Raw genomic sequence first — 27,590 nt, 5'->3', positions numbered from 1 at the left:
ACATTCAAGTTTCGTCCCACTAAAGAGCAAAAAATTGATTCCAGAGGGGAAACAACTCCTCAAACCCCAGGCGCCCGCCGCCTGCGGGCCGCGCGTCACTTCCGGCGCCGGCGCGCTGCTTCCGGCCGGCGCTGCGGCGGGAGGAGCCGGCGCTGCCATGTCCGCTGCGGGACGCGCTCCCGGGCCCGGCGCCGGAGCCGCCTCTCGGTAAGAGCCCCCCGAGGGTGGCCCGGCCGCGCTCCGTGCCCGGGGAGGCCGACGCGGGGCCGCTTCTCCCCCGCGGGAGCCCCCGACGCCGCTCCCGCCTCGGGTCGCGGCCCAGCGGGGCCGGGGTGTGTGTGGAGCGAAGCGCAGGCCCGAGGAGGCGTCGCGGTCGGGGCGGCGCCGGGTGAGACCCCCGGAGCCCGGCGGGGGGTTCCCGGGGCCCTGGAGCCGCTGCCGGGGCTGCCTGGGAAGGGAGAGCTGGGAACCAGCTGGAACCTCCAGAGGCACCGACCGACCGACCCCCTCAGTGGCTCCTGCGGGGGAACCAGGAGCTCGGGGTGTGGGGATGTGCCCGGGCTTGGCGAGGAGACGCTGGAACATCTCCGCAGGTCTCAGGCCTTGGGTGGGTTTAGTGGCTCCCACTGGAGCTTGTGCAGGCGGGTCCAAGGGGATGTGGGTCAGTGGGGCCTCACGGGCTCTTCTGGACGCCCCTGGTTCTGGGAACGCTCCACGGAGCTGCTGGAGCTTTATGGAGTTTGGTTTCTGCACCGCATGTTGCGACTAAATTGCTTCCAGACTAGAGCTCGTCTTGGCGCAGCGGAGCTGTGGTAATTCAGATTGTACAAAGAAGTCTCGGTGGGCTTTGCTTGTGGTGCAGAGCGAGCGCTGCTTCTGTGATGCACTTAATCTGTAGAGTAGGAACTTCCAAGACGTAATTAAAAGTCAATTGAAAGTAAAACATGCTGATTAAGATAAGATTTTTGTGATTATCGTTATCTGTATTGTTTGGTTTCCTTCAGTTCTGTCTGTTGCAGATTATCTTCTATTTATAGTACTGAATAAGGTTTTGTTGAGAATCATGACAATTCACGTGCCTCAAATCGCTGTTTTCATAATAAGTTGCTTTTAAAAGCGCATAAAGACAGTGGCTTCCTCAACCTGCAAAAAACTGACCTGTCAACCTGTACTTATCGTGTTTGGGGTGTTTTCTTATCTGGTGCAGGTCTGCAATCCAGTTTTCACCACACACACGGGTACATTCTCCAACGGGCAGCAGAGGTTCAGGCCTCGCGGTTGACAAACCAGCAGAATTTCTGCCCCGTGTCTTTCTGCAGCTCTCGCCTCCCGCTCGGCTCTTCCCCGCGGCCTCTGCAGCGGTGACGGCACCTTGGTGACCGGGTTGTTGGGCTGTGCGATTGAAAAACCGTCACCTCCCTGTCACAGGTGTCTGAAATAGCTGTAGTAATTCATTAATGACTTGGGAAGGATTTACAGCTTCTCAAAGCTTTGGCCTGGAAATGTCCAGATGTTGAATGAGTTTTTAATCTGTTAGAGAACACTTTATTTCCATGTTTTGTGTTAACAGATTGGAGTACAGCAGATTAATGGACAATTTCCTAGCTCTTTCTATACCAGAAAATAATTCTATATGACTAAACATAAAACGGGATAAAATATACAGAATTAAAAGCCTGGCAAGCAGTGTGTTCAAGTCATGTTATACATGAAGATACAAGACTTAAAGCAGATAATATGTCATTGTGGACATGGGTAACTCAGTGCTTGTATTCTTAGTTACTAGAAGTAGGAAAGTTGTGTATTTTTTTCCCTGCAGATCTCTGCTTTTTGTGTCCTGGAAAGTGCTCCCAGAAAATGGGTGTTGGTTGAAATCTATACTGAGTCTGCAAAACTCTGATTCAAAAAGGGTGATGGTTCATGTTTCTAAAAACGTCCTACTATTATATATGTAATTCCATTTTGAAGATCTCACAAATGAGTCTCGTACTAATGTCTTTTCTGTGTCATTTTTTACCCTATACTGTTTGAGAGAGCGTTAGAAATTCTTCCTTAAATATGATTGTTTTAAGATGATCAAGGGATAAAAATACATGTTCAGGAAGATAAAAGGACTCAAAGATAACAGACACTACCGTTTTTTCTTCGTTAGCTTGGCTGGTGGTCTGCAGAACTGCAAAGACACACGAGGTTTAAGTCTTCTTCTGCTGTATTTTTTAATTTTCCTTTCTATCCAGTAGTTAGCACTATGCCAAGCTTGCTGCTACGGTGACCAACCTTCTGCCTTAAAAATACTCGGGAAGCCAAAAGGGCCCCGTGAGTCAATGGTACCCCTGCTCTCAGCATTTTAAAATAAGGTAGCAAAAGCAGGTTGACAGTTCTCTGAATTAGTAATCTGTGTAGCAGATTTCCAGAACCTTAAGAGTTTAACTTTGTGCTGAAGAAGAAACAGCACCAAGTTGTTGAGTAAGTTTCTCTAATCTCTGAATGAAATGACAGAATCCATTAGCTGGAAGAGGCTGAAGTCAAAAACAACAGCCCTTAGGGGAATTTCTTGATGTCGACAGATTTGGGAGCTAAAAGGCAGCGGAAAATATGATGGACTGTTGTTTATCAAAGGTTACCCGTTCCATACGGTCAGCAAGAAGGTACCAATTCCTTGGGCTCTTGTTTAGCCTGAGGGCTTGTGTCATCCTGCTGTTGTACCAACATTTCATCCTCTCTCTGTTGCTGGCCGGGGACCTTGGCTTCCCTGGGGACGCTGATGCTCCCAAGCTGGGAGAAGTGGTTGACTCACCCGAGGCTGCGCTGCCATCCAGACACCTGGCCAGGCTGGGATGGGCAGAGAAGAACCCGATGAAGTTCAAAAAGGGCAAATGTGGGGTCCTGCACATGGGGAGGAACAACCCCCAGCACCAGCACAGGTTGGGGTTGAGCTGCTGGAAAGCAGCATCGCAGAGAAGGACCTGGGAATTCTGGGGGACATCAGGGTGACCATGAGCCCACAATGCGCCTTGTGGCCAAGAGGCCAGTGGGACCTGGGGTGTGTGAGGAAGGGTATGAGCAGCAGGTCAGGGAGGTGAATCCTCCCCCTCTGCTCTGCCCTGGGGAGCCCACATCTGCGGTTGTGGGTCCAATGCTGGGCTCCCCAGTTTGAGAAGGACAAGGAATCACTGGAGAGAGTCCAGGAAGGGACAGAAAGATGCTGAGGGGTCTGGAGCATCTTTGTGCTGAGGAGACACTGAGAGAGCTGGGGCTGTTGAGCTGGAGAAGAGAAGCTGAGAGGGATGTGATCAATGCGATCAGTATCTCAGGGTGGGTGCCAAGAGGGCTTTAAAAGGCATTTAGACGCAGTTCTCAGGGACATGGGTCAGTGTCAGAGTCAGGTTATGGTTGGACTTGATCCTGAGGGTCTTTTCCAACCAAAACCATTCTACGCTTGTATAAATGCGCTTAATTAAAAGTAATGGCTCTTACTGAGCATTGAACACGCATCATTTAAACTTCTTATTTATTTCCACCCCTCCTCCAGTAAAAAATCTCAACTCTCCAGTACTTTATTCTTTCATTAATTTTTTTGGAGCAGGTTACTCCAGCAACTGTTGTTGCTAAGACACAAATAGCTCCAGATGTTCCCAGAACTGATGGCACCGTGATAAATCCCATGGCTGCCTCTAATGCAAAATAACACAAGAAATAAGCAAATTTACCGTAGTTGCAACCTCCTTAATAAAATCATGGCGAAAGCTGAGTCCTGAAACAGTTTCTAATAAAACTATAGATTAATTTTCGTGCCACATGACTTTTTGATAAGTATTCATGTAATAATTTATTGAAAATAAAGTTTAGAGCTGCCCATTAAGTCTCAGTGCAAGTCGAATCCTTATGAACAGGAGTTCATCGACTTTTCTTACGTTCACATAAATCCCTGTGCTTTTTTTTGTAACTAAAAGCTTAACAGCGGTTTGCTGCTGTTGGGATCTGTGTAGAACTCGTTCCTGGGCTCGGCAGGAGTTGTTTTTCTCAAGGATGAAGTTGTTATTTCCACATTTTTCTCCAGTGAACACAGTGCTTTTCCCCATTAAAAAATTTCCCCGCTGCATTTCAAAATCAAATTTAACAGGATTGCATAAGAACTGGGGAACCAAGCTGCGTGTCATTGTTCCAGCAAAGCCCTGACATTATAACCTTTCACGGATTTAAAAATAACCCAAAAATTATTATGAATGAAATAGCCATTGCTTGGGGTAAAACTATTTGCATTAATACATTGAATTTCCGTAATTTTCTTACTTTATAAATACGGCACAATTTTTTTTCCTTAAGATTATGACATTTTAATCAAACTGATTTTCCAGTCCTCCGGGACTGTGTTGTCACAACCACTTATACCTTTAAAAACGGGGCGTATCATCTGCCTTCCCCGTAACTTTGACAGTTTTATTCAGTATGAAGTATTTCATTCCCTAGTCTGTGAGGAAAGCTGGACTTTCTTTGCACGTCACCAGAGCTGCAATTCCCTTTTATTTAAAGCGTCTCAAAGGTGTTTTGGCCGCGGGGTCACTGGGGTGGGAACATTTCAGCAGCTCGGCCGGTGAAATATCGTCACAGTTGGATACGGGAATGCTGAGATACAGGGAAGCATAAAATTGAAGAGGAACTTCAGAATAAAAAGCGCTTGGTAGCTGAGCAGCGCGCAGTGAGGTCAGTTTGTGGCTCTTCTCTTTTTGCATTTGTGTCTTTGGGTAGTTTTAATTAAATGAAAATAAAGCAGGGACCCAGGCCATCCCGCTGGGCCAAGCCTGCTCTTCTGCTGCTGCTTAATTCATGTTTTCGTTGCTATTCATGGTAAGGTGCTGACCCTCGAGTCAGTAAGGAGTGGAAATCACTGCATAGATGACATTATTATTCATATGTTTTAGCTGTTTAATAGATATTTTCATTACCCTAACAGAAGCTTTGTTCTTAGGGAAATAGCAGCTATTTTAAAGTAATATAAACCCATATTCAAACAGGTTTTTTTTCTAATCAGTGTAATTGCTGCTCGTTGGTTTTATCATGGTCTCCTTGACTTTGTTTGCAGCTTCAGAGAAGAACTGAAATTTTATATTTTAGATTCAAGGGCAAGGCAGATGGGCTTGAAAAGAGCAGAATGAAAGTAAATAGCAGTCCAGCCTGATGCTAATAGTGGAATTATAGCCACAGGATCTAGCTCAAGTCTGACTAAGCTGGACTTGGTGGTTTAGGATTTTTAAGACAGGATTTAGTGCGAGAAACTGCTTTTAATAGGGAATTATTTGCATAGTGATCCTGTGCAGAGCAGGAGGCCAGGAACTGTGAAGCCACATATTACAGAGTAGTTTTCATCAGGTGAATAAAGCAAGACACCCATAAAGGGAAAAAATGTGGGATTTTACTGGTTTTCAGAGACATAACACTCATATTTCTGAACGTTTCCTCCATTGCTGCAGCTCATTTGGTAGCTCGTTGCACATTGAGTTACATTTTGTCCAGGTTTTCGCATTCACAAGCCCACAGAAATATTTTCACCCCCACAATCTGCTTTTCAGACCTCACACACACACAAATATAAATAGGTCTATAGGTGGAAAAGTGACCAAGCTGCTCAGGATTGGGTGCAACTGCAGCAATTTGGACTCTCTGGAACTGCAGATAGTGAAGATCTGCTTTGATAGCTCTTCTGTTGTGGTCACTTTTAGGTCCAAAAGTTGCCAATTTAGGTTTCCTGTTGTATCCTTGTGCTACTTGTATTTCACACCATAGAATCACAGAATACCATGAGCTGGAAGGACCCACAGGATCATGGAGTCCAACTGCTGTCCCTGCACAGGACACCCCACAGCTCACCCCGTGTGTCTGAGGACATTCTCCACTCTCTTCTTGAGCACTGTCAGGTTGGGCTGTGACCCCTCCCTGGGAGCCTGTTCAGTGTCCAGCACCTCTGGGGGAAGAACCTTTTCCTCATGTCCCGCTGACCCTCCCTGGCACATCTGGAGTGATGGAGTGTTCTCTGGAAGAAAGAGGTCAGGTTTTCACTTGCCATCGAGGCAAGAGCTCATCAGGCTCCGAAGATGCAGAGAAGCACCTGGGAGTTCTGGTGGGCAACACGTTGACCATGAGCCCACAATGCGCCCTGTGGCCAAGAGGCCAGTGGGACCTGGGGTGTGTGAGGAAGAGTGTGAGCAGCAGGTCAGGGAGGTGAATCCTCCCCCTCTGCTCTGCCCTGGGGAGGCCGCATCTGCAGTTGTGGGTCCAGTGCTGGGCTCCCCAGTTTGAGAAGGACAAGGAATCACTGGAGAGAGTCCAGGGAGGGACAGAAAGATGCTGAGGGGTCTGGAGCATCTTTGTGCTGAGGAGACACTGAGAGAGCTGGGGCTGTTGAGCTGGAGAAGAGAAGCTGAGAGGGATGTGATCAATGGATCAGTATCTCAGGGTGGGTACCAAGAGGGGTTTAAAAGGCATTTAGACGCAGTTCTCAGGGACATGGGTCAGTGTCAGAGTCAGGTTATGGTTGGACTTGATCCTGAGGGTCTTTTCCAACCAAAACCATTCTCAGTATCTCAGGGTGGGTGTCAGAGGATGGACCAGACTCTTCAGTGGTGCCCAACGCCAGGGTGAGGGGCAACGGGCACAGACTGAAACACAGGACTGTCCATCTGAACATGAGCAGAAACTACTTTGCTGGGAGGTGCCAGAGCCTGGCCCAGGCTGCCCAGAGCGGGTGTGGAGTCTCCTTTTTGTCTTTCTAATGATTTAGTATTTAAAATAAAAGCAATTGGAGGAAAAACTGGAATGGTGACAGCAGGACTTTGTATTGTTTACTTCCTCGTGTGTGGTGTGAATAGGGTCTCTTCAAAAGAACCCGAGTTGTTGAGGAGACTTATTGTAAATTCTGGTAAGTTGCTTTAATTAGGGGAGGCAGCCTCAGAAAATACTCCAACCCTCAATGAAATTTTAGCCTGGCATATCCGATACACCCTGGTATGTAGGACCTCTACCTGTTCTCAGATAAGGGAGAAATCCTTTGTATTTTCATGGTTAATATGCAATTATTGTGGGCTGCTCAGTGTCCCCGTGCCGGGCGGGCACGTGGTGCGGCACTGCTGCCGGGCTGCACGTGCGGACGCTTTAAGTAGGTCTGGCAGGGGCCGGCAGGGGGAAATCGCAGGTTTCACGATGTAAAGGTGCCCGAGCACTCCATACAGGATGGAGAAGCAGGTATGGAGAAAGCAGAGCCAGGTAAAGAGCCTTCCGCATTTCCACTGAGATTTACAGCAGAATTCCGTGGCTGTGGAGGCAGGAATAGGTTGTACCGCAGCTCGCAAAGTTGCTGTGGTTAATTTCTCTAATTGCCTGCATTTTTTGCCCAGCAAATTGCAAAAAAATTAATCAGGTTGCGAATGTAATCTCCAATTTTTTCCTGGTTTTGAAACGCTGGGGAATAGCAGCTCTTGAGCACAAGTTCTCTATGCTAAATGCTACTCAGCTTCCTAAATACAAATTATTCTATGAATTTTCACCAAACTTCACTTTTTGAAGGGTGCAATTGAAATTGAAACTTGGCAATAAACAGTAAATACATTTATCTGTACAATCTTGCACTGATTTTTTGGATTTTTTGTTCGTTATATTCTAAGTTAAAACAGATTTGATTGAATCACACCATTTACTGACCTAGTAAACCAAACCGGATCATTTAAAGCGTCTTTCAAATCACGGTGCGCATGTCTGATTGATGCTTCAGCCTCTGTAGTCAGTACGGTACAAGGAGATTATGTCAAAATGTGCCGCGTGCATTAAGAAATCTCTATCTTGAAGCTGTCCTGGTTTAAGTGGCAGTGAGCCCCACGCAGCCGCTCGCTCGCCCCACGCAGCCGCTCGCTCGCCCCACGCAGCCGCTCGCTCGCCCCACGCAGCCGCTCGCTCACCCCACGCAGCCGCTCGCTCGCCCCACGCAGCCGCTCGCTCGCCCCACGCAGCCGCTCGCTCACCCCACGGGGCTGCTCACTCACCCCACGCAGCCGCTCGCTCGCCCCACGCAGCCACTCGCTCACCCCACGCAGCCGCTCGCTCACCCCACGCAGCCGCTCGCTCACCCCACGCAGCTGCTCACTCACCCCACGCAGCCGCTCGCTCGCCCCACGCAGCCGCTCACTCACCCCATGGAGCTGCTCGCTCGCCTCACGCAGCCGCTCACTCACCCCATGGAGCTGCTCGCTCGCCTCACGCAGCCGCTCACTCACCCCATGGAGCTGCTCGCTCGCCCCACGCAGCCGCTCACTCACCCCATGGAGCTGCTCGCTCACCCCCCGCGGGATGGAGGAGAGAATGGGAAGGGTAAAAGTGGGAAAACTTGTGAGCTGAGATAAAAGGTGAAGCAAAAGCTGCCCCCACAAGCAAAGCAAAGCAAGGAATTCATTCCCCGCTCCCTGTATCGGGTGTTCGGCCCTTGCTGCACTGCGTGGGAAGGCAAACGCTGTCGCTCCCCTCATCCCCGTCCTTCTTCTTCCCCTGAAATACACCCCGAGCACGGTGTTTCTGGTGTGCGATGCCCCTTTGTGCTCTGCCCCCTCCCGGCTCCTCGTCCCCCCAGCCAGGATGAGAAGCTGGAAAGTCCTCGCCTGCTCGGCAACAAGGAAAACATCGACGTGTTATCAACACTATTCGCGTCCTAAACCCAAACCTCAGTGCTGCACCAGAGGAAAACGAACTCCATCCCAGCCGAAACCAGGGCAGGAGCTTAAAGCTAAATCCCTTGTTTATGAAATCTGCCCTTATATGAATTTTGTCGTTGACTCGGGAGATGGCAACAAGAGTTTAAAAACCTTGTGGGTGGAATATCTAACAATTCGTGTGCTCCGATAGCCTCAATGATAAGTCCCCCCAAAAGTACATAAAGCTATGAACACCTTTTTTTGCCAGGCTTTGAAGACGGCCGAGGAACACACGATTGGAAGCAATCAGCATTCAAATCGTACCCATGGAAGAGCCACAAGACCTCCCCGAACAACCAGTAAGTCCATTGAAAAAGCCTAAAAGCGAACACCAAATGGGTGATCTCACCCATTTTTAATTTATAATATTTTAATTAATAATGTAAAATAAGGCTTGTAAACCTTATATGTTTATCTAGAGGTAAAAAGTCATTTTGTTGATAGCAGAATGTGCTGTGCATTTTATTTACTACAATCCTACAGGCAACAGTAATAAAAGTTTTGTGTGCTTAAGCTCTCTAATATTTCTATGTGAAATTATGCCTAATAATTACTGTCCATATTATCACTAACCGATAATATCACATCACAAAAGTTTTAGGCAGAGCAATTATTAATGCAGGGTGATATTAATTAAAATTTGTACATCTAGAACACAGCGGCCCAGGAATTAAACAAAAAAGTTGGTATTAATGTTATGTGCCAGAATTTAACTTGATGCCAACTCGAGAAGAAAGGGCCAAGAGAGTGAAGCTTGTTTTCATTTCGGAGGCGTTTTCAAATGCACAACAAAATAGAATAAATAGGGAATTTGGTAGTGTTCCCATTGAAAAGATTTTGGTGCCTTTTTAATGTGAGAATTTAATTTTCTTCAGCTAGGTAGCTAGAAAAGACACCGTGGTGTCATTTGTGACCTGGGAACAAAGTGGAATGAAAATGTGAATTTTCAGTTGTTCAGAATACTGCTGGACACTACGTGTGCCTGAGTCACTGTGTACGGAACATGAGACTAATCAGAAAAAACCACCATTTAAACTTCAGATATGGTGCAGGATTTAAACCTGAATTAGACGTGCGCATTAAAGGAGGAAATTTGTGTATTTACATCTTTACATCGTGTAAACTGGCTTTGTAAAATCTGATGCTTCAAGGCACGAGAGCCATGAAAAACCTATGAGCAGATTCTGCTGGAGTTTGCAGCTGAAGATTTTCTTCTTAATTTCTTTTAAGTATCTTATTCTGAGACAGAGTCTGCGGCTGTATTGACCACAACTAGTGAGTGAGGTGGCATTTTGAATATAGTGACACTTAGCAAGACAAACTTGTTTTCACTGAACGAAACGTCCCGAACTGAACTCCCCCAGCTCGAGAGAGAGAGAACAGAAGGTCCCGACTCATAAGTAATTAGCATGATGCTAATGATTCTTTTAAAATCAATATACGGCCAAAAATGGTAGTGAAATAAAAAGATGGGGTAAAGCTGTACCTTAGAGACAGCTCAGTACCTATTGCTGAAACTTGAATCACTCAGGTAGACCCTTTTCCTCCCTCCTTCCTCCCTCCTTCCTCCCCTCCTTCCTCCCCTCCTCCCTCCCCTCCTCCCTCCCCTCCTCCCTCCCCTCCTCCCTCCCTCCTCCCTCCCTCCTCCCTCCCTCCTCCCTCCCTCCTCCCTCCCTCCTCCCTCCCTCCTCCCTCCCCTTTTCACCTTATTTTTAAAAAGCATGAATTCACTTCTCCTGCATGAGAAATCATCAAACTGTGCTTCTGTGACTTGAGAGGGAACAAAAACCCCCTCAGTGTCTCTGCAGAGCTTTTCCGAGGGGCAGGGGGGTGTTGAAAGGAGGAAGCAGCAAGCGTGGCGTCTAAACACGTTCCAGGAACATAGACAGCTCACCCCCTCATCCTGCCCAGGATTCAGCCCTTCTTTTTTAGCAGCTTTAGTACTTGTTTTCTAATTAGTAAAAACCCATTTGGAGATGAAGAGCCTGCGGTGACACCGGTTTGCTCTGGAGTTCAGTGCTCTTTGTGTTCAAACACTCCGATAACCAGGTGCGCAGGTTCTGCCGAGAGCTTCGTTTGTCAGGTCTCTGAAGGTGTTTGTCTCTGCAGGTGAAAAAAGCCAAGATGCAGGAATCCAGAGAACAAAGCCTGAGGTACGTAAACGTGAATTTGATTTTAGCGTAGAACCGTTATTAGCGTTCTTTTGTCGTTATAAGTCCATTTTAGAAGCTTGCAGATTGTTTTCTTTTTCACAGAGGCAGGGCAAATATACTTTGAGATTAAATTCCCAATTAAAAAAGCAAACAACTAACTGTCCCTTTGGTATCAAGTTGTAAATGATGGAGAATAAGAACACTTGGGATGGATCGTCCTGAGAGTGCCCGTGCGTGTGTTGAGGAGCAGGAGCACGGGCCGGCACAGCAGGCTGAGAAATGGCCCTTTATCTATTACATTTTCCACAGGAAATGATCAAAACAAGCAGGTTTCAACCTACGTGAAAACGCGCCGTGTGACAGCCGCAGATTGGCTATCTCTACCACACATTCACGGTTTTTCCACCAAGAGTAATTGTAGCCAAATACCCTGAAACAAATACCCATAGAAATATGTTATTTGCTTGCAAAACTCATGCTCTGTTATGGAAGCTGGTTCGGCTACTGGCATTGAGAAGGATTTCCAAGGGTTTTGTTTGTAGAGGTTGTACGGTGGGGGAAAAGCCAGGTGGTTGTATTTTCATGAAGCTTCACTCCCTCTCAGTGGCCAAAGGAAGGAGAATCACTTGTCTTCTAACCAAACCCAGGGCACGCGGCAGCTCATTCCCCCTTACCTGCATCCTGCCCAGGAGAACTGCGCCTCCCATCCCGGGATGAGCCCAACCCGTCCTGGGGCAATGAGGGGGGCCTGTCCTGGGATGAGCTCCAGCACGTCCTGGAGGGATGAGCAGGCTCTAGTTTTATTATTGCTGATCATAGAATTATAGAATAGTTTGGGTTGGACCTCCCCAGCTCCCCTGGTGCCTCCCCTGCCATGAGCAGGGACCTCTTCACCAGCTCAGGTTGCTCAGAGCCCCGTCCAGCCTGGCCTGGGATGTCTCCAGGGATGGTTCATCCACCACCTCTCTGGCCAACCTGGGCCAGGCTCTCACCACCCTCAGGGCAACAATTCCTTCCTCATGTCCAGCCTGGATCTCCCTCCTTTAGTTTAAACCATCACCCCTTTTTGTGTTGTAACTCAGCAGTTTGCCTCGGTCAGGAAGGTTGAACCTCAGTGCCTGAGGATGTTAATTGAAGAGTTCATCATTATAATGATTCGCCTTTGTTTTTCCTGCCAGTCACGTGAGCAACGCAGAAGTCGGCGATCAGAAACCAGAATCTTCAAGCCTTGGTTCAAACCTTCCCATGTCCAGTGAGAGTAAGTGCCTTCCGGGGTTCTGCTCCCACCAGCTTTCCTCTTTTCTTCCTCTGGTCTCGTTAATTTGCTTCATCAAGCACAAGCTAAATGGAGGGGAAACTGAGGCAGGGAATAAAAAGGTTGCTTAGTAAGTGAGAAGTGGAATTTATCCTTTCTACTGGAAAAAGAGGGCTGGAGGTTATTACAGAAGTAAGATCCCTGTGTAGAATAGCTTTGCCCGCACTGATTTACAAGTGTAAATCAGCTCAACTTGATGGAAAATATGTAACATGGAACTTTCCATTGCCAACTGGTGCTGGTTTAAGGAGAGCACCATTGCTGGACATGAGAAATTGGGGCCAACGGTTCGAAAGGAAAGTGGATCACAAGAAATTCACAATGGAATTCAGGGTTTGGAAAGCTACGATGACGTCCCAGAATGTGGTGACGTGACTGTGTTTGAATAAATGTTGATTTTTTGGTTCAAGAATAAATGTAGATTGTTGTTCATGGAAAAATAAGACAGCCCTTGAAAATAAGCCCTAACACATCTTTCGGAGCAAAAATTAATATAAGACCCTGTCTTATTTTTGGGGAAACTGGATAAGAATTTGTGTGTGGTGCTGGTAGATGCAAACGGGTGAACCCATGTACTGTGCAGATTTACAGTCGTACAAGTCATCGCTCATTTGAATCGGGGGGATTTTTTGAGAATTTGCTTTGAAACAAATATTCAAGGCACTGAAAAACTTTTGTAAATCCTGTGTCTTGATTAAAATGTGCGTACTGATATTTAATTGTCATTCTTTGGTTTTGAAGTCACCTGTGTAATTATCCGAACTCTTTTTTTTCCAGTTATGACTTGCACTGATTACATCCCAAGGTCGTCAAACGATTATACCTCACAAATGTATTCTGCAAAGTGAGTCAAACAATTATTACTAAACTCTCTAACTCTTCTCTCTGAAGTGATCTTCTTGCATCTTCATGCACTGCTGTGATGAAGTTATTCACATTTTCATGTCTGCTGGCATCACATACTCGTTGCTGAAGCTCATACAAGTCACCCTTTGGCTCCAGTGCCTGTTGTCTTATGATCATAAGGATAAACGAGCCCCATCGAGTAATTAATTTATCCGTATGATCATAAGACAGCAACCCTGTGTGTCTTGTTGAATAATGTCCGCAGTATTTGAGGAATAAACGATCTGGACATAAATGCCTAATGCACAAGCGATTTTACACTAAGAGCACATGTCAGTGTGTATTGTTTCTTCTTCCCAAAGCAATTTTTTCACGTGTCTTGTGGCTTGGAGGCTGAAAGATGTGTAGTGCAATCAGGGTTTTTCTAATTTCACTCTCTTTTCCATAAGGCCATACGCACATATCCTTTCTGTACCTGTGTCGGAAACCATGAGCCCGTACCCCGGGCAGACTCAGTACCAAGCGCTCCAGCAGTCTCAGCCCTACACCATCTACCCCCAGACCACCCAGACCTACGGACTACCTCCTTTCGGTAAGAAAGAGCTTCTCAGAGACTTCCAAATGCATGCGGTTATCATCTTATATCTCATTCGATGTTTAACCAACCAGGCGTGTTGAAGAGTGCATAGGAGAGCACATGCCTGATTTAAATTGCCAATTGGTACCTACAGTACTTATCTCTAAAATCTTAATATCTTGACGTGTAAAGGGGTGAATTTTTCCTTAGCTGAAGAGCTCAATGTCTTTGGACAAAACCGGTGACATTTGTGGCTTTTGCTGCCAGAGCAAGGACTTTATATAAATCACAACACAATTGATTTGTCACGGAAGATGGTGTAGAAAAGATGACACAACGAGGCTCGGTTTTATTAGACAAAAGTTACGTTACTAATTCTGTTTAAAGCAACATGGCACAAATTCTCTTTATGAGAAATACATAAAATGGATTTATATACCTTACTTCTTTTTTTTTTTTTTTTTCACATATATATATATATATAAACCCGGAGATTCATGAGTGAGTTTTCTTGGGCTTGAGGGAACCTCAGGAAGCAAACACTGGGTTTGTGGTCACTGGGACACAAGGGTTTGACCAAACAGAGTTTGATCTCCCAGATCTTATTTGGGAGTGCGTTTCACTCTTTTTAACCCAAAGGCTCTGAAATTCAGGGTGTTTGACTGTGTCAGTGTTACGTTCTGAACGTAACAGTAGAAATTCTTCTGAAGACCTTTACTATTGACTTCATAGGAACTTTTATCTGTTAAGCATCTTCTGGAACTCAATCAGCGACTGAAATGTCTTGGTTTGGATTTTGAGGTCTGGTATTAAAGACATGAATTTTTAGTCTGAATTTAAGCATTAGGAAGGTGTTAACAGTCATATTTCTAGTAATGGTAGAATTCTGCCTGTTGGATGGGGTGAGGGGCAGGTGGAGGGCGCAGGACTGAACACGCACGTTTAACAGCAAATCCCCAAATCTCCACTGGGCAGGGCAGGACTGGGCCAGATTCTCAGGTGTTTTCCAGAGGTTTGCGTGACTTTCTAGTGTGAATTTGTTGCCAATACTCCTTGTGCTGTAATAACGTCCGGTGGTGTTTAGTGCATCGTTCTGCATGGGACACACTTGCGGTGCGGAGAGACTTTATTAAAGAAGCGTTAAAATAAAGAGTAGTGACGTGCAAACCGAGTACCTGTGGCTGTGAGTTGGCATCTTTCTTGCGCCGTAAGGAACCCTTTGGTTACCGGCCCCTCTAAAACCCACTCGCCTGTTTGAAGATTGCACCATTCCCTTCCCAGACTAAACAAACTACTCCTGCTGTTTCCCATACATTTTATTCTGCAATATATCTCCAATCTTTCTTAAATCAGTCTTTCCTTATTGTTTGCTAATTATCATGATAATAATGGTTTGAAAAAGTAATGGATGGTGCAACTTGAGAGTCGCGGAATCACAACCCTGGCGTGGCTGAACAGTTGAGTGAACGACTTAATTTGACTTATAGGCGGCAGTTTGAGGGCAGGTATGTAAATAAATCAAAGAACCGTTGCAGAATTGAATTGTGACACATGGAACAAGCTCTGGGAGCTGCTGCTCTTGTCCAGCTCTGTAGAGTCTCCCTTGTTGTCTGGGTAAGAAACTCAGAGCTCGTCCTGGAGCAGGTGGAAAACCACAGGCGGCTTCTGCCACCTTGGTACCAGTTTTTGAGGGTTTAAGATGGAGATTGGTCTTTCTGCCAGGCCTGAGCTTTGTGTCCAGCTCCAAACTTCCTTCGTCCTTCTGCTTTGTGCGCTCCTGCTTGTTTTCAAGTAGATCCTCAGCCGATTCCTGCTTTCTAACCAGGGCCAGGGAGAAACACGTTCAGTTTGGCTGGAGGGCTGGAAATGGTGAAACAAAAGGTGAGGAGCTCTGAAGATCCAGACCTGAGCTGAGCTGCTTCAGCTGGATCCTGGGGTTTTCCCTTTTCTTTGAGCTCTGCAGCTCAGCCCCGACATCCGAGGGATCAAGCAGTTCCTTGGCACTGAATCTTAACGTGACACTAACAGCTACTTAGCTGAAAGCTTCAGAAATTCATCTTGTTGCTGCTTTTAATTCTCTCTTTTCCAGCCAGTTGTCAGCAGCTCTAACCCGTGCGCAGCCTGACGCTCAGCACACCCTATTGTCGAAATTAAACATTTTCTGTGTGTGATTTGTTCCTTGCTTTTGTGACAAAGCGAAAATCTTAACCTGAGGTTACAGCATGCCGTTGGGTCCCAGCGTATTTGTAACTGGTCCGATTTATCCGCTTCAGGTGCACTGTGGCCAGGTATGAAACCCGAAAGTGGTTTAATTCAGCCTCCATCTACAAGCCAGCCCAGTGTTCTTACCTGCACTACAGGGTTAACCACAAGCCAGCCCAGCCCAGCACATTATTCTTATTCCGCTGAAGGTAACTTGGCATGGTTTTTATCTCTCTCCACCTAATTGAGTCCAGATAGCAAAACTAGAGAGGCTTGCACGTTGGCTCTGGTTTGTGCATGCTTAACCGCTTGGTCTCTTTTCTTTTGCGTGTGTCCGCGTTCCGTTTCAATTGCTTCTGGAGGTAGATGGCTCCTGTGTGTTACACGCACACACCCCTCCCAGCTCGGTAGATCTGCTAGAAGGTGAATTTCTTAATACAGAACTAGCCTGCAAATATTCCACCTGCTGGAAGTGGAATCTAAGAAGCCAGGGGCTGAATTTCACCAGCTCCCAAAGCAATTTTTAGTAGTAAATGGTGGAATGTTGTGTATGGCAAATATGTGCAAACTGATCCTGTTTGCTAGGCAGGATTTTTGCCATTTATGTTTGGGCAATGAGTGTGAAAACGTGCCTCTTTCTCTGTAGTTTTTAAGAAGCACTTCAGGAATTCTCAATCTATTTGTTGTGCCATGATTTCATTGAATAACTCAGGAGATCTTTAGTTCAGCCTCCTGCTCCAAGAGGAGTTGACGCCGCATTCAGAACCAGGTTGCTCAGTGTTTGTAATGCTGGAAACACCACATTCCTTTAGACGTAACTTCTCCAGGTTCTCCCCCGGCAGAACGGATGACGGTGGTTTATAGCACCAGCTTTAACTACCAGGGGTCAGAAATGTTCTGGACAGGGCATCCCCGACAGGTCTGCGTTGATGGACCACGGCGAGCAACCTCAATCCCTGAATCACCTTTTTGGAAAACTGCTTTGCAAACGGGCAGGAAACTCTTCCTATTTTTGAGTTTGCTACGTTTGCTTATTGTCAAATGAGCAAGTGTGGGGGGCAGCCCAGCACCTGGGGGTGCAGGAGGGTGTGGGAGCAGGCACTGGAGGGATGGACGGCGTTGCTTTGTTGGTTATCTCCTGAAAACTTAAATTTTCTCTGCAGTCCCAGTAGCAGGACGGTGCTGCTGTCCCACTGACACGTATTCAGTGCGTGGACATGGTTCGGGTGTAGATGCTGGATTGAATAATGGGGTATTTGAGCCTCGATGAAACCGAAAATGTATTAATCACCATTTCCCTTCCCAGCACATGGAGCAGGTCGAAACATCTTTGAAAATGACCAAAGCAAAACCGAATAGGAACAATCAGGCAGGGGATGCAGGGCTGTAAGGTGCGAGGGCTGGAAGGGGAGGAGAAGGAGAGGAAAAAAGAGTCATAGCACTTGGGTTTGCTGGTCTTCTAAACCCGAGACCACGGAGCGGTCACTTTGGGCACATCCCTGCCAAACACTTCTGTAGGTCACAGGTAAAAGGAGCGACCCACAGTGCAGAAGGACTTGGTTCATCTATAGCGGGAGCTGTTTGTAAAGATCCGATGTGCAGCACTGTGTAGAGAAAGGGTAATGAGAAATGCTGGGAGGAAAAGAGAGTTCAAATAAAAAGTGAAATTCAGATGGGGGAATCTGGGCACTTGGAATCTTTTTTTCCTCTGATTTCTTCGCTTCTGTTCTAGCTCAGCGGAGAAGCTCTTCAGAGCACTGCACATGAGAATCACTCTCTGTTTGCTCCTTTAAGATACATTTCTTTTGCTTTTCATCTCTTTTGAGGTGTGTTTTGGACCCATTCCCTCTCCAGGGGCTGTTTGCCAGGTGGGATCTGTGCTTGTCATAACACAGCGGACCTCGAGGAAGAGTTCGTGGTTGGGTCTGATTCTCTGGCCTTCAGAAGCTCGAGATCTTCGGTCTTGGGCTGAATTCCACATGGGTGTTATTTGCAGGAAGTGATGGTGATGCTGTGGATCTCTGCAGGTCTTTGCTTGAGCATCTCCAAGTGATTTTTGGTTGTATTTGTGCACAGAGGAAGATTCAGCGCAAGAAAAGATATCTTGGTGGCACCTGGTTTGGTACATCTGGTGGTGTTCGTGCTGATTTCATTGTTTTCACTGACCCTTGAGGGTCCCAAAGCCCCGTGTGGAGTGACGTGAAGCCACAAAATCTGCCAATGACTCGTGTTCCCAGAACACGCTCTGGCATCTTCTGTGCTTTGGAAGAACCGAATGCGACAATACAAAGACTGTTAAACACCTTAACATTCGTACTAACAACCCCACGTCTCTAATAATTTGTCCTACAAGCCGCTGACAACTCATTTCAGAAACTCTCCTCCAACAAACAGTTGTAGTCTCTGAAACGTTTGTAATTATAAGCTAGCTCTCCTTCCCTGTAAGCTCAGCTGAAATGTAACTGGTTTCAAAATACCCCCCAACCCTTTCTAGGCTGTTAGAAGGAGAGTGCTCCAGTCTATAAAGTTCTTGTTTCACACCTTTGCTTGGTTTTGTCTCCTGTGCTTTTCCAGAAGTGTTTAATGCAGTAATTCTTAATTTTACAGCACCAACGACCAACGCCAGTCCAGTCTCCACGTCCTCAACCGTTGTCAATATTTCCACGTCAGCGGTCGCCAGCATCTCGCAGGTAAAACTCCTTCCACGTTATTTTTAAGCGCAGCATCTTTGTTTAACGTATTACTCAAAACGAACCAAGGAAAGCCAACTATTTGCATCACTAAAACAGAACTATGTTGAGAATCAAACCTGCAGGGAGGATTATAGGTGTGTGTTTTTTGAGCGCCTTTGGTTCTCCCTCAGCAAGAAAAGGAAAATAGGTCGTGCACAAACAAACCGAAAAGCTCCGGTAAAGCAGGAGATGCGTTCTGACGGTGCCAGAAGAGAAGTCCAAAAGCTCTGCAGCTGTGACCTGCTGTGGGTGAACAGAGCACGATCAGCAGTTAATTGCTGTTCTGAATATTTAGATGTACAAAGGAACCCTTCAGTGTCGTGACAGACAGGACGGGAATATGAGAAGTGTGGAAAATGCAGCAGATGCACAGAAATCCCCGTATGCTCGTGCTGCTGCTTTTTATGATTTTTTTTTTTTAATTAACATAAACTTGCCTGGAGCTCTAAGGGGAAAAAAGGGTTTTCCTTCAGTAGTGCAGACCAGGGTACCTGGGTCACCAGTCCAGGCCGCTGTGACGCTGTCGGTACATCTGCAATCAGCAAGTAAAACACAAGACAAAAGCACAAATCCCAAAACAAGGAGTGAACTGATGCCCTGGTGTCTGCTTGGCGCTCCCTGTCATTGTCACATTGTTCATAATGAATTCATTTGGGAACTGGGTGCAGAGGAGTGTTTTCTGCAAGAAGTGTCCTATTGTAACGAACCCTTTCCTCGAACAGGAATATCCCACCTACACGATCCTGGGCCAGAGCCAGTACCAGACGTGCTACCCAAGCTCTGGCTTTGGAGTCGTGGCACCAGCGGACGGCAGCACGGAGAGCGCCGCGTTACAGACCACCGCCTACCCCGCCGAGAAGCCCAACGCCGCGGCGCCCGCGCGGATGGTGCAGAGACATTCCTCCGGTACGGCTGGGGCTTCAGCTCCCGCGGTAGACGCGACAGGGAGAATGTGTTCTTATGTGATGGTAAAAGCCCGGGGAACTGATCTGTTATTTCAAGGCGCTGGCCAGGGAATGGCCCAGTGACTGTGTGTTCAGTGCTGTTTTCTCAGCTCAGGAATTCTCCACATTCACCATTTTGCATGAATTTTCATAGGAATTGCGGTGTCTTGTCTTCCAGACCCCAAATGAATTCAAGCTCTTTCAAGTCCCTTGTGCTATTTCTGAACTAGTTAGGCCAATGTTTGGGATGTTAACTCTTGTGCCTGAACTTTATGAAGGGTTCAGAGAGTATCTCCCACCATGGTCGTAATATTCTGCAGATCAAAGCACTGATTTTTGATTTTAATTACTTTTTTTAATCACGGTGCTTTATTCTTTCTATTAATGGGCTCCATAATGGCTCCTCATGAGTCCCGGCCACAGTGCTTGGCCAAATCTCTCTCTGCAGGGTCAAGATCATCCTGTTTTTCTTTACTAATTCTTGGACAGGCCAGTGGAGCTGTAGGTTTGTGTGCGATTCAACCACTATTGTGTCAATAAAGCAAGAAAACACCTTAACCTATTGCAAAGGAGCTTTGTGGCCAAACGGTATGAGCTGGTGTTCAAGACACGAGCGTTGAAAGCTGTGTTTGTTCTTTCTTCTAGGAGACGCGTCCACGAGTCCTTCGTTAGCAAGAGCAACAGCAAGTAAAGAGCTGGATGAGCAGGCAAGAAAAAACATCCCTGGGAAGAACAGGGGGAAGAGGAAAGCAGATCCCTCCTCCTCCCAGGACAGCGAACTGGAGGTGCGTGGCAATCTTGTTTTCTGCAGGTGTGGTGGTAAAACGCCTCCTCTTTCCTGCTTCCTCCATGGAGATGGAGATAATCTGGGAAATTCCCATGACCCACATTATCTGCAAACTGGCTGAATTGAGTTCTTAGTGCTCCTTGACAAGCGTCACATAAACACGTTTTGGAATCATCAGCGGAGACATCAGGACGTGCGCCCCACGTGCGAAATCTGCAGTTGTTGAGCTTCTAGTTCCTCTGGGCCTAGTTCTTCAGCTTAGCAAAGTCCTTCTGTGCTGAAACTCTGTCCCCATGGCAGCCGGTTCCTCTTATTTATCGTAACAAAGGTGTCTCTGATAAACACCAAGATCCTCACCAGCTGAAACAGAGAAATAAACTTAACAGCAGAGTCAATTATACTGTTAAGCAGCATTTTTCATTTTACCAGCTCTGGGGGTCATCCTTCGTAAGACTGGATGCTCTTGCATTGCTTATATTCACAGAATTATTAGATACAATACGTCTATTAGTGATTAGTTAAATATAGACTGAGCACTCTGCTTCTAAACGATGTATCACTCAGTCTTCTGTCTCCCTCTTGTCATGCAGAAGGATCTAAAACTTGAGAAATATCCCCTCGTTTTGCATTTATCTCATGTCAATTGGTTAATGACGGGGACGTCTTCTATAACTTAATCACAGTACACATGAATTTAGCAGCTTCTCTTCTCTTCTGTTGTTCACCTGGTGCTCTCCAGATCACAGCCAGTAAACTTTTACCCTCTAAAGTTCATTAGCACCCTGAAACTTTCTCCTTCATCGCAGCTCGGCGCTTGGGATATCTCAGCTCTGACCTGTTTCTGTTCCCTACGCAGCGCGTGTTTCTCTGGGACCTGGATGAGACCATCATCATCTTCCATTCGCTGCTCACGGGGTCTTACGCTCAAAAATACGGCAAGGTACCGCTCTTTTCTGTGGAAGAAAACCAGATCTGTTACGCAGAAGTAAATGTTAAACTTTGGGAAAGGAATAGAAAGTTATATACAGGGGAAACTTCGTCCGATGTAACTGATGAAAGATTTATCACAATTTACTTCTGCATCAACCACCATGAATTTCATTTTCTCTTGTTGTTTTGCCAGGATCCAACTCTGGTGATCGGCTCGGGCCTCTCAATGGAGGAGATGATTTTCGAAGTGGCCGATACTCACTTGTTTTTCAATGACTTGGAGGTATGTGACCGATGGTTTTGGGGACCATCCTCTCCCATGCGCAGCGTTCTTGGCCAAATTAAATCCACGTCGCTGTTCTGCACTAATCCATGGAAGCCAAATATAAATCTTTGCTTAATCACGTGCTGTGTTATCAGATACCAACAGACACAGCAACACAATCTATATAGCGAGGTGTGAAGTTCTCCAGAATATGAAATTAAATGGTTGGAATTAGCAAATTTCGCAGTTGATCTTTGACACAAGTCCACGAATATGAATGTAATTTGCAGAATTTACAGGACCAGTTTAAAGGTTACGAAGGCAAGATATGAACAGTGAGCAATTAATTGTAGGTACATCACTGCAAACAAGATGTTTTTGTTGCTGTAAGTAGAAATTTAAATGGAGCTTCCATTTGTGGCTGTGAAATTAGTGAAGGTGGTAACGCCAATTACAAAACAAAACACCAAATACTCCTGTGCGGGAAAGGTGGGATTGATGTGTTAACGATGCGTTAACTTATTGCTGTAGGTGTTGGGTAGCAAGGTGAGGGGGTTGTTTCATATCACGCTTTAATCTGAACATTTCAGGATGTTTCTGGGTTCCAACAGCGTGGCTTTATTTTTCTTTCTTTCTTGCACAGGAGTGTGACCAGGTGCACATAGAAGACGTGGCGTCTGATGACAACGGCCAGGATTTAAGGTGGTGTAGTGATGAAATGTGCAGCTGGTTTTTGTGGGGCTTCCAGCCCCAATGAGGGTGGCTCAGTGTTGTGCAGGGCATGAAACTTGGAAAACAGTTTTTTTGGTCCTGGGTGGTATTTCTTTGAAGACCTACAAATCATTAAGACTGGAGGAATTGTACCTGTGCAGAGGTCCAACCAAGCATAGAAAACTACAAGCTTTTAAAATCTTTACAGACCATTCACGCCATGATTCAGCCCAGTCAAATATTTCACTTTGGGGTCTTCTTACCTCTCATTGGATCTTTTTCTCTGATTCCACGTGGGCCTTTGTTTTGTTCAGCTGTAGACATTGTTTATTGTCCATAACCTTGCAGATAGTTTGTCTGAATAAATCCTTTCTTCTCAAAGTGCAAACTGGACCTTATCTTGCAAGTGTTCAGTGTGGGTTGTAGTTGCTTTTCATATATTTGAGCAGAACTTTCCAGCTTAAAGTTTTAGCAAATCCAGCTTACCAAGTAACATGAAGCAAAGAGTACGTTAAAAATCATACAACCTTATATCTCTAAATAATTCATTACATTTAGTGTGTATCTACTTAAGCTAAATGATTAATATTGAGCTTGAACTGGGCTCATGCACTGACCCGTGAGTAGTAAAACCGTTGCCGTACAGCTCTCGTTACTCTGCCGCCGCAGCCATTAACAGGTCTGCTTTTCCCGACCAGCAACTACAACTTCTCCACGGACGGCTTCAGCGGCTCGGGCAGCACCGCGAATCACGGCTCGTCGGTCGGCGTCCAGGGCGGGGTGGACTGGATGCGAAAGCTGGCGTTCCGCTACCGCAGGGTGCGCGAGATCTACGATAAATACAAAACCAACGTCGGAGGTGGGTGTTCGCAAACGGGGTTCGTGGTGCCGGGCCCCGTCATTCCTCAGAGCTTTTGCTTTCCTGAGCGTTTGGATAAATAGCATTCTCCTAGTGCTAAGTGGGACCCAATCTCCATGGAATCTAAGACGTGCCAGTCGCAGGCTGTGATTTATTGTGTGGATGAGAACGGTCGGTAGATCCTGCATTTAAGAGAAAATTTTGGTGCAGTATCCCTTTGCTGATACATTTTCTGTTTAGCCTGAATCTTGGCGCTGACACCACTGGGAAGGGGTGATGCTGGAGCAGCTCAGCAGGATGACTCAGCCTGGTGGGTTTTGGGCTTGGATGCCCTTTACCTACACAAAAAAACCCCTTTCTAGATGTTTTCTCAGACATATTTTCTAAGTGCCAGCTGTTCATGGATGGATGTCTGGGCTCAGCTGTGTCACTGGAGGCTGGTTTCTCCTGTGGCCTCGAGACAGTTTCAGGTGCCCTCAGTACCGTGTTATTTTGTAGAATCACAGAATCATTTCGGTTGGAAGAGACCCTTAAGATCATCCATCCAACTGTAACCTAAATCTAACGCTAAGCCACCCTAAGAACCTCATCTCTGCATCTGTTCACCCCCCTGGGCAGCCTGTTCTAGTGCTTCACAACCATTCCCATGAAGAAATTGTTCCCAAGATCCAACTTGACACAACCTGAGGCCGTTTTCCTCCTTTATTGCGGAACAGGCAGCTCTTAATGAAGCGCTGGTGCTCTCTGTGTCAGACCTTCCACGTTCAGCTGGGAACACTCGTGTTGTTTTCCTTCCAGGCCTTCTCAGCCCGCAGAAGAGGGAGGCTCTGCAGCGACTCAGGACCGATATCGAAGTGCTAACGGATTCCTGGCTGGAAACGGCGTTAAAGTCCCTGCTGCTCATACAGTCCAGGTACGGAACTGGAAATGTGGATGTTGCTTTTTCAGCCCTTTTTCTTGCTTAGAGCAGTCTCCATGTGTGATACCAGTGCTGTTTGTCATGGGTACTGGGAAGCAAAGTGAATAAACTCCCGAGTACCCTTCGGTATTTTTCTCCTTCATCACCTGTTGTTAGGAAGGTCCCCAATGCTCGCAAAAGTGGGTTTCTGCCAAATAATTTACATTGGAAACAAAAAGCAAAGAAACAAACTCCACAAATGACCTAAGAAGCCTCTTGAGAGCAGGACAACAAAGCACGTGGCACTTCAGCAAGCTGAGCGAGCTGGCCAGCGCGGCACCGCTGCCCAGAGATGTGCTTTTACCAGCAGTGTTCTTCTTCTTCTAGAAAAAACTGTGTGAACATCCTGATCACGACCACCCAGCTGGTGCCAGCTCTGGCCAAAGTCCTCCTGTACGGATTGGGCGAGGTGTTTCCCATCGAAAACATTTATAGTGCTACAAAAATAGGTAAGGGCTTGTGCCAAGGCATCTACTGTGGATATTCACACAGGAAATACAATTCCTCATAGTGTGATAGTGGTGGCTTCCGGCCTCAGGAGCTTGACTGGGTGTTATCCCCTTCCCAATTAGACAAGAATGTTTCTGTACTGGGAAGAGGGGACCTGCCAGGCTTCTGGTACCGTCTGCCTAAGGCAGGGCTGTCTTTCGGCAGGTAAGGAGAGCTGTTTCGAGAGGATCGTGTCGCGATTCGGGAAGAAAGTCACCTACGTGGTGATTGGAGACGGGCGGGACGAAGAGGTCGCAGCGAAGCAGGTGGGTCACGGGAAGTTTGGCGTTCGACACGAGAGATCTTCACTGCACTAAGATGGGGAGTTTCCTGACTCTTCGGGGTTTGAAGTTTGTTTTACGTAGGATTGCTATGTTAAACCAGGATCTTGATGTAGCACATCACGCAGCCATCGGGTGGGATAACACAATTTCTCTAAGTCAGGGCTCAGTTGCCAGCAGTCAGATCTATCTACAATTAGTCTGAACTACAAACACGGAGCAAATATCTTGATTGATTTGGGCAGCCCTGAACAGATCATTGAGTCGCTCTGATGAACGGCAGTGAAATGCAGAGATTGCTGCCGGGCCATCACCTCTGCGGGCTGCCCCGTGCCACGTTGTCACCTCCACGGAGCCCCTGGAGCCCTGGAAAGGCTTTTGTGGGTGAAGCAGGAGCTGATAGTCAGTGCGGACCCATCGTAAGCAGCTGTGCACGTCGGGCTTCAGATCCTAATGTGCATGTGCCCAGGGTCCTTCCAAACGGGCTGCGCTGTCCCCCCGCACCGCAGTGCACCCTGAGCGCTTCCAGCCCTAAAATCACCCCCTAAACCTGACTTTGTCATCTGTTCCAGCACAACATGCCCTTCTGGAGGATCACGAATCACGCGGACCTGGTGTCCCTTCACCAAGCCCTGGAGTTGGATTTCCTGTGAGGAGCCGGAGCAGATCGCTCTGCACCGCCCGGGAAGCAGAAAGCTCGGACGTTTGGGGACTCGCTTTTCAGCTCGATGAAGAAACACACGTAACGCAAACCGTACAGTAGAACACGACAGCGGGTGGTTTCCAAGGAGCACACGAGGTGCTGTATAAAGAAGCACAAGGTGCCGCAGAGCTGGAGCTGGAGGGGGTGATACAACAGCAGGAGTGTTTGTAAGAGCCTTCTCCTTTCTATTCGACTTAGTCGTAGAACCCAAGTAAACACAAAACCTTATTTTTATAGCAAAAACACTGATGGCAGAGCTGAACCTCCCTTGTTTCGCCAAGCTGAAAAGAGCTGTTTGTTGTTTTTTTTTTCCATAGGAAATACTAATGAAAATGTCAAAAATACCTCTATTGCTGTGAAACGCGTCCTCTCTCCTTCCCTTGGGTGTTCAAAGCAGTTAATTTATTACAATGTCCTTATGTTATTTCCTCAACGTGGGATTACTGGAAAATAGCAAGATGAGGGAGTTGTTTCTTGTAGAGGAAATGCGGGTGTTCTGAGTTGATCCCGGTGGCTTCGTGTGTGCACAAGCCCTGTTACCAAGCAGGAGATCATTGGATTCCAGCTCCAGGCCGGAGATCCCACCGATTTTTCCCTACCTGTGAACAAGAGATCCAGCACGACGCTGCTGCAGATGAAGAGCCCTCGTCTTGACTTAGGAACACTTTGACAGAACTAAATCCTCACGAATGTTACAGAGAAGGGTCTGGTTATTAACCTCACCTCCGCTTTCCTGCCTCCGTTTGGGAGAGTAAGTTCCTTTTAGTAGAATCAAATTTGATTTTCTTGTATTCTTTGCATTAGCCTGACGACATAGTTAGAAACAAAACCCTTGTTAAGGGGGACTTAATTTCCTCTGTCCTCTGCGTAGAAGCCGCTGCCCGCGAGCAGCGCGACCTCTGGTCCCGTTAGAAAGGTCCGGGGAGCGCGTTCCTGCCGCGGTGTCACCGCACGGCTCGGGCGAGGGATCTTTGTGCTGCTCGGCGAGGGGTGTGAAGAGACGCAGGAGCCCGCGGGGGACGTTCTCCCGTCTCAGGTGTGTTCTGTGCTGGATCCTGAACATCTCTCAGCCCATCCAAAGGTCTCGGTGTCCCTGTCAAACAGCCCGTTCGGAGCGCGTCCCATACCCCGGCTGAACTTTGGGATTCAAACCTGTGCCTTAAACCTCCCACCGCCGGCCCCTTTGCTTCCCGAACACCCGCGGCAGCTGGACGGTTGCGCCCGGGCGCCCCAGCGGGTGCTGCACCCGCGGCACCGGCTTCGCTTCCTCTTCGTTTACTTTCAAACGTTTTAAGGAAATTTTTAAGACGTCGGCAAAATTGGGACTCTTGCAGCCAGTGGCATTTCGTACTGATATTTATACGATGTCTCCTTGAATGTATGTAAAGTACTTTTATAACAGGAGGTGGATGGTACGTTTCTGTGTTTGTTTAATAAAGCTTGTCCTGGCTATTTTATTTTCTCTCTGTTGGCTGAGTTTGTGACGTTTCCTGGCTCGTGTGGCAGGAACAGCATCTCTGCCCAAGCGCTGCTTGCGTCTGTCCCTGTGCTCTCCTGCTCCCCTGACCTGGTGACAAAACCCAGTGCCTCAGTGACAGTCCTGGGGTGTCACCAGCTTCACCGCAGCCCCGGGGGCTTTCAAATAGCCCCCAATCCACTGATGACACCTGGGGAGTGTCAGCGCTGGGGGTACCGACCCGCGGTGCTGCCGCTGCGGAGCCTTCGCCCGTTGTGGTCTGTGTAATGAGAACAGTCTTACAAACTGGAAAAAACAAATAAAGTCTTTATTTTCTATAGTCAGTGCTTCAGCCTGGTCTCTGACATCCCTGCAGGCAGCGATGCATCCCTGTGACCCCGGTGTGGGGGACGGTCCCCTGGCTCTGCTGCACCCCGACACCCCCACCCTGCAAGCATTTGCTGCTTGGCCGAGCAAAGCAACAGTCTGGGGCGACAGGGGTGAGCAGCCCGGCCAGGACGAGGCTTTGGCTCCGTCCTGCTTGTCAACCGCAGCAAAGGGCACAACCAGCGTTTCTGGCCATGGAGAATCTGCGTTGGAGCCCCTCACACCCCCTGACCCGGTGCCGCCCCATAACCCCCCCAGGG

General features: G+C 47.3%; 1 protein-coding gene across 2 annotated transcripts; it reads left to right on the top strand.

Moving 5' to 3' along the window:
• Window positions 1-108: 108 nt before the first annotated feature.
• EYA3 (EYA transcriptional coactivator and phosphatase 3) lies at window positions 109-26,944 on the top strand. Of its 2 annotated transcripts, XM_065857059.2 has the most exons (18): window positions 109-207; window positions 8,944-9,034; window positions 10,845-10,888; window positions 12,067-12,146; window positions 12,981-13,047; window positions 13,499-13,641; window positions 15,900-16,037; window positions 18,436-18,518; window positions 19,283-19,466; window positions 20,150-20,289; window positions 21,148-21,231; window positions 21,415-21,504; window positions 22,130-22,188; window positions 22,896-23,056; window positions 23,855-23,969; window positions 24,342-24,463; window positions 24,669-24,769; window positions 25,357-26,944. In XM_065857059.2, exons 2-18 carry the CDS (start codon window positions 9,002-9,004, stop codon window positions 25,435-25,437), a joined length of 1,725 nt encoding a protein of 574 aa, XP_065713131.1. In that variant the 5' UTR covers window positions 109-207; window positions 8,944-9,001; the 3' UTR covers window positions 25,438-26,944. The 2 variants fall into 2 exon arrangements, with proteins under 2 accessions (XP_065713131.1, XP_071655073.1); XM_071798972.1 differs by lacking the exon at window positions 15,900-16,037.
• The last annotated feature ends 646 nt before the right edge of the window (window positions 26,945-27,590 follow it).

Source organism: Patagioenas fasciata, chromosome 25, assembly GCF_037038585.1.
Source record: "Patagioenas fasciata isolate bPatFas1 chromosome 25, bPatFas1.hap1, whole genome shotgun sequence".
Classification (NCBI taxonomy): Eukaryota; Metazoa; Chordata; class Aves; order Columbiformes; family Columbidae; genus Patagioenas; species Patagioenas fasciata.
Note: the sequence above shows the minus strand (reverse complement) of the source record. Positions and strands in the feature narration are given on the sequence as shown.